Raw genomic sequence first — 6000 nt, 5'->3', positions numbered from 1 at the left:
TCGGTTGGAATTCCCTTCCCAGGTTTACAGAGGGCACTATTGCTGCTCGTTTATGGTTAAATGAGAGCTGCCAAATGAGCTCTCCTGTGCTGTTGCTGCGGATTAGATGCTGGAATTTGTTTTCTGTTATTTTCTTAGGTGCAGTTAGGTACTACTTTGGGAATTTGCTGTTTGTGGAAAAAGCTTTCAAAGTGAAGGTGGTGTGAAAAGCTGTGTTAAAATGGCTAAACAGACCCTTACTACAAAGAGTTGCAGTTGTCTGGTGCAAGTTGCTGACTGTTGTGGTTGTGCTCTCCAGCTGGCTTTTCAGTTCTAAAATTCATGTCTCTTGGTGTGAGTGCAGGACGTGTCCTTGTACCTCACCTTGTACAGAGAGGAGGATACAAAGAGGAACTTCATCTCTGCCCTGTCCTGAGCGTGTGAGCATCTTAATATGGAAGCAAAGCATGGGAACCAAGAATTTGTCACTACAATAAAAAGGCTATTAACTAAACACTCTCTTTTTTTTTTTTTTTTTTAAACTAGGATTGTAATGCATGGAAGCATATACATTTGAATGCATGTGATGGATAAATATAATTGCTCTATTCTTTTCTTTATCTGTAGAGCTGCTAGAAACACTTGGATGACTGGAATTCAAGATACTTGGTTCATGCTCTTATCCTGAGGTAGAGGAAATAAGCAGAAGAAATTTCTCTAGTTCAGGCAAGTAAGTATCAATACCTCCATAGCTTATCTGAAATTAAGTTCTTGGTAAACAAATGAATTGTGGGAACCTTCTGAAAATGGAGAAACTAATTTGCTTTGTTATAAATAGAGTTTAAAAGGAACATAAGAATTTTAATTAAATTTTTTTTTTGTTTATTTCATAGTTAAAGGATCTGTCGTACTGAACTCTGCTTTGAAAAACTGGGAAACCTCCTCTGTGTAGAATTGAAACAGACATTTGACAATTGTCTTGAATAAAAATTAAGGCAAAAATGTCCATCATAGATCCTTATCAACACATTGTGGTAAGTAGCTTTGAATCTTCTATGTATACTGTCTTGTATAATATTTGCTGACTCGTATAATGTATCCAATCAGAAGGTACTCTAAATAAGCATGCAGCATTAGAATTATCATTAATTCATAAAGAAATGAGAAGCATGGTTAGAGCAAATTTCTTCAGAAATTTATTTGCATGATATTTGAAAGATTATAGTTAGCTTTTCAAAAGGATGTCATGGCTTTGAGTGTAGTTGCTCATGTGTAAGTTGAAATGGAATACAGGCACCTAGCAGCCTCATGGGTACAATGTCGTAGGGTATAGTTCTGAAGGACTTGCCTGTTCAAAGTGTTTCATCAAAGTGCATGTAGTTAACTATTTCATACAAGTTTTTCTGCACTCTGGTTGTCAAACTGAACCATAGTCTACAAAAGTGACGTCATAGGTCTAACTTCCTCTGTTACACTACAGTTGTTTTTTTTTTGTTTGTTTTTTTTTTTGTATAATTCTAGTTAGTGAATTTCTTTCCCCTTTTCATCAGCATAGATACAGGGATAAGTTGGCAATTTTGGATACTTAGATCTTAAACTAGGGCATATCAGTGATGTTGATTCAGAGAGTATCTTCAAAATATAGCCTGCAAACTCTAGGTACCTAATCAGTGCCGCTAAACAACACACTGCTGCCAAAAGCTCCTGCTCCCTTTGTCCTGGTTTGTTCCAGTGCTCCTGCTGCATCCCTTGTACCAGCTATCGAATGCATGTGATTGGAGTGAGCCAACTGACCTCGCTGAATTGGCAGAAAAACAGTTTAATGCAAAAGATCAGTTCTCTGCTCTCAGAGCTGGCCCAAGGGAAGGGTAGAACCATGTGAGCACAACCTGTATAAGCAGAGAAATAGGGGCAAGGGAAGGAGGAGAAGGGAAATGGGAGCAGAACTAGAAGCCAGTGGAATGGCTTGTTGAACGCTGGCTTTCGGCCATAGTATTCACATGTATCTTTGCTTGAGTGACTTTCCGAAGTAAACACTGAAATTGCAATTCCTACTCAGACTGAAATCTTGAAGCAAGCTGTATGTGTTCATATGAAGTGCTTTTCGTAACAGTCCGAGAATGTAACAGCAGGAAAAGTGATATGTACTCAAGGATAGTTACCATATGCTGGTCATAATCTTGAACTTTTACGTTGCTAAAAATACAGCGTGTGCTTCCTTGAAATGGTCTCTTATCAGTTATGTGGTTTCTACCCCATGCAGTCACATCCTTCGCATGAGTTTGCAGCCAGCAGATGCCAAACTTGTGTTTTACTCAATCTGTACTTCTGCAAACGCTGCTGTGAAGACAAGTTTCAGGTTGATGTCTGTATTTAACAGTGTTAAAACAATACACTAACCTACTCCTTTCTGCATCAGTGCCCTCTCCTGGATGGAATGCTTGATCTGATCTGTACCTTTATGGGAGAGGTCTCTGAGGCACTCAGTTATTTCATTGAATCGTTCACATAACAGGTCTTTTTCAATACCAATACGTATGCCTTAATGAACAAAATGGAGCTTTAGAAGTATACAGTTGCAGTCCTTTGGCAATACTGAGCTGCTGCTGTGGGAATGTTGCTAGTGCAGGAAGGTACACTGTTAAAACAAGAGCTGATCCTATAATTGCTTGAAAAGTGAATGGAAATCATTGAGGTTTCTTAATTCGAAAATTAAAATTGCATGGAAAGTTTTGGTAAAACTTAGAACAGTCAAGGGCAGCAGGCTCATATCAATGCAAAAATCTTGAATTTTTAATGACATTTGGCATTGAAAGACTCAAAAGAATTCTGCATTTTCCAAAAGTCCGTCTGCTAACTATTATGCATTTTCCAATCGCTTTATCTTTCTTTTTTTTTTCTCATTATATGAAAGACTAGGAGGAATAAAATAAGGCATTCACAAAGCTACTGCAAGTACAGACAGAACTGATTGTACCAAAAATGCCTTTAGATTCAGAGAATAAAGACTTAAGATGCGTAACAAATCTTCAGTTACATTGATATGGAGAATAAATATTATAACAATGGGAAAAATCACTTCAAGATAAAATATGTATGTGTATGCACCAATGTTTGTCTTCATTTTAATACCCTGTGAAAGAAGAGCATGGACTTCATGAAAAATCTGTTACTTAAGAAAACAGGCAAACATTTTCATTCGTCCAGCGTAATCGTCAGCTCAAGTGTCCTTGATGTTAAGGAAGTAAAAGTAATAAATACTTATTACACAATCTGTCTATACCAGAGCTTCCTGATTGGTATTTTGTGTGCAAGTATATCTCCTGATTGAGTTACGTGTTGTGACTCAGCATTCTGGGATATGAAAAATGTTATATTCAATGCATGCAAATCCCTTGCTTTCTTAGTGAGTGTGCAAAGTTCGTAGGTAAAACCTGATTGTGTTACAGGAGATCTTAGCACGATGTTCTGTTTCCTAGTCCTGTAGCGGGAAGGTAATGGGGTTTATGTACATACAAATGCAGTGATATGTAAAATAGAGGAAATCAGATAATTAGGGAAATTTTACTGGGAGGAAAAAAAAGCAGTCAAAGGTGAGAGAGGAACAAAGGAGACAGGAGGAGGAGTTAGAAGAGATGGAGAGCTGTGGCGTGAGAACAGAAGATACTGAACCACGGCCGTGCGGGATACTTGGAAAACTTTGTGGATTAAACCAGTAGAGAGTGAATGCTGTTGCAGGAGTTGCCGTAATGCAGAAAACCCATGTTCAGAGAGGGCATATTAAAAACTTCTTTTTTTTTCCTTTTTTTTCGTTTCTTCTCTAAATTTGTGGAGAAAAAGGAGGTGAAATGAAACATATGTAAAGCTAGGTCACTTTGAATGGTAGGATTTAGGTTTTTAAGTTAGTTGTGAGCTTCTGAAATTTTTAACCTGGCTTAGATATTTAAAAGTATGTGGATATTGCTCCACTCAGTGTTGCAACATTTCAGTGATTTATATACCATCGTCTATTTTTCAGAAGTAATTGAGGAGTTGGCAATGTACAGATTTTTATCAAGACTTAAGGGGAACGTAAGTCACTTTAGAAAATGCAGCTTAGTCATCTAAACTAGCAAGGGCTGGATTTATAAAGGTATTCAAAGTCAGTACGTTTCTTGTCGTATTTTCAGGGGGCATCTACCTTCTTTAGAACTCAGTCTTTCTAAAAACTAACCAAAAAATACTTCTGAAAGTTATGCTAACTGTCAATATGGACATTCAGGCCTTTTAATACCCTTAGAAACTGGATCCTAAGTGGAAAATTGCCTTAATTTCCGATTGCACTTAAGTTGTATGAAAAATGTTTATTTTGGGGTAAGAAAAGATCTAGACTTTTGAGCTTCCTGTATAACTTTGTGTATTTTTATTTTTTTTTTACTAAGAGGGAGATCGTTTATTTTAGTGGTTGCAAATTTCTTCCAAGCATGTCATTATGGCCAAATATTAACTCTGTAATTATAAACCTCAGTGTGTTATTTTGGGTGAGGTGTGGGGAAAGAAGATAATGTTTTTCTGTTTTGCCACCTCTGTGTACTTGCATTCATTTCAGGGGATACCAGATCTTAAACCAGACTTAACTTTCTTGGCCAAACAACAGCTGGAATGATGGGGTTTGCTGCTTAAGTCAATAAAAAGCAGTTCTCACAATAGTATTAGCAAAATAGTTATTGATTTGTAATAGAAAGTACTGATGATCTCTGAACTGCTGTAATGAGAATACACTAGTAAGTGGTGGTTTGGACTTGTTTTGATGGTGAGTACTTTATTTAGGTATATGAGTTTCATGAGGAGGACTAGGAGATGCAATAAAATTACTTTACAGAAGTGCTTTTTGTCCGTAAGCATCTTGTAGTATCCTCATTTTATAGCCAGGACTCTGGGGCACCAGAATTGCAGACGAGTTCTACATAGCAGCTGAAAACTAAATCCAGCACACCCATGTCCCGTACTTTTAATTATAACTCTATCCTCCTCTTTGTTGCTAAATGTTCAGTGATCTCTGATTTGTGGTCTCTAGTGAGGACAGGCTCTTTCTTAACAGCGAAGAATAAGGAGGAGGGTGGTGTGTTTGTCCTTTAGGCTGTTTCTCGTAATTATAAGGTTGTATATGACAAAGGAACTGCATCAGTCTGTGTGAACAAACTCTTGAGGCCAGTGCTGCATTGTGAAACCGACGCTTCAACGATCTGACATGCGTGTGAAGGTGGCGCACACTGATAAAATAGCTTTGAGCACTTTCAAGAAGCAAACTGAAAACAAGGGACAGTGAGAGTATTTTTCTGGAGATTCACAACTTGTAAAGATTCTTGAAGAAGGGTAGATGGCAGAGCTGGGGTAACTTTACATAGCTGTGTTCACAAATACCCACCAAAATCCCTGTTTACCCTGCTGTGATGGAAAACTCTGGATTTTTTTTTTTTTTTTTTGGCTATGTGGGAGAGGCAGAAGTTTTTTCATGGAGAAGTCCCATCCTCCTTCCCATTCATGCATCCAGTCTCGGAAGCTGCGATGCAAAAGGTGATGGGTGTCTCAAAATCATTGATATGTGTTCATGTCTGCACAAGGCAGGCTGTTAAATAAGTGTTACTTCTTAACAACTTTGAATTCCCACATCTAAACCCTTACTGTTAGGTTTGGTACTTTTGAGGTGAGTTAATAGTCTCAGTTGGGAGAATTGGTTAGAGCCTGGTTTCCATTTTTACTGCGGTTGGTGAGCCACTTGCTGTGCAACGACGATTTCAGTATACCACTTATAAGGTAATAGTTTACTTTGCCACAGTTTTCCTCCTGCCTGCTTACTTGTTCTTTGAACCAGACAACTCCTACAGCTTACAGGGGAAAAATTACACAGTTGAAATTTACTGCTCGGCAGGCTATCATGAAATGAGCCTCCAGCAGTTGTCACAACATGTGGGTGATTACAACCTTAATAAAGATGCAACAATCCAGTGTCTGGGTCAGCCAGTGTCTGCAATGAAGTCA

General features: G+C 38.1%; 1 protein-coding gene across 1 annotated transcript in view; it reads left to right on the top strand.

The window, feature by feature from the left end:
- Positions 1-649: 649 nt before the first annotated feature.
- Positions 650-6000, top strand: part of LOC104160158 (cytosolic phospholipase A2-like) — a gene marked incomplete at its 3' end in the record, with an annotated part of 45260 nt that continues 39909 nt past the window's right edge. Inside the window, exons 1-2 of the mRNA XM_009698223.1 lie at positions 650-705; positions 873-1013. Of these exons, the coding sequence (XP_009696525.1) occupies positions 981-1013 (33 nt within the window). The remainder of the gene's footprint in view (positions 706-872; positions 1014-6000) is intronic.

This window comes from Cariama cristata, unplaced genomic scaffold, assembly GCF_000690535.1.
Source record: "Cariama cristata isolate BGI_N322 unplaced genomic scaffold, ASM69053v1 scaffold14674, whole genome shotgun sequence".
In the NCBI taxonomy this organism is placed as follows: Eukaryota; Metazoa; Chordata; class Aves; order Cariamiformes; family Cariamidae; genus Cariama; species Cariama cristata.
Note: the sequence above shows the minus strand (reverse complement) of the source record. Positions and strands in the feature narration are given on the sequence as shown.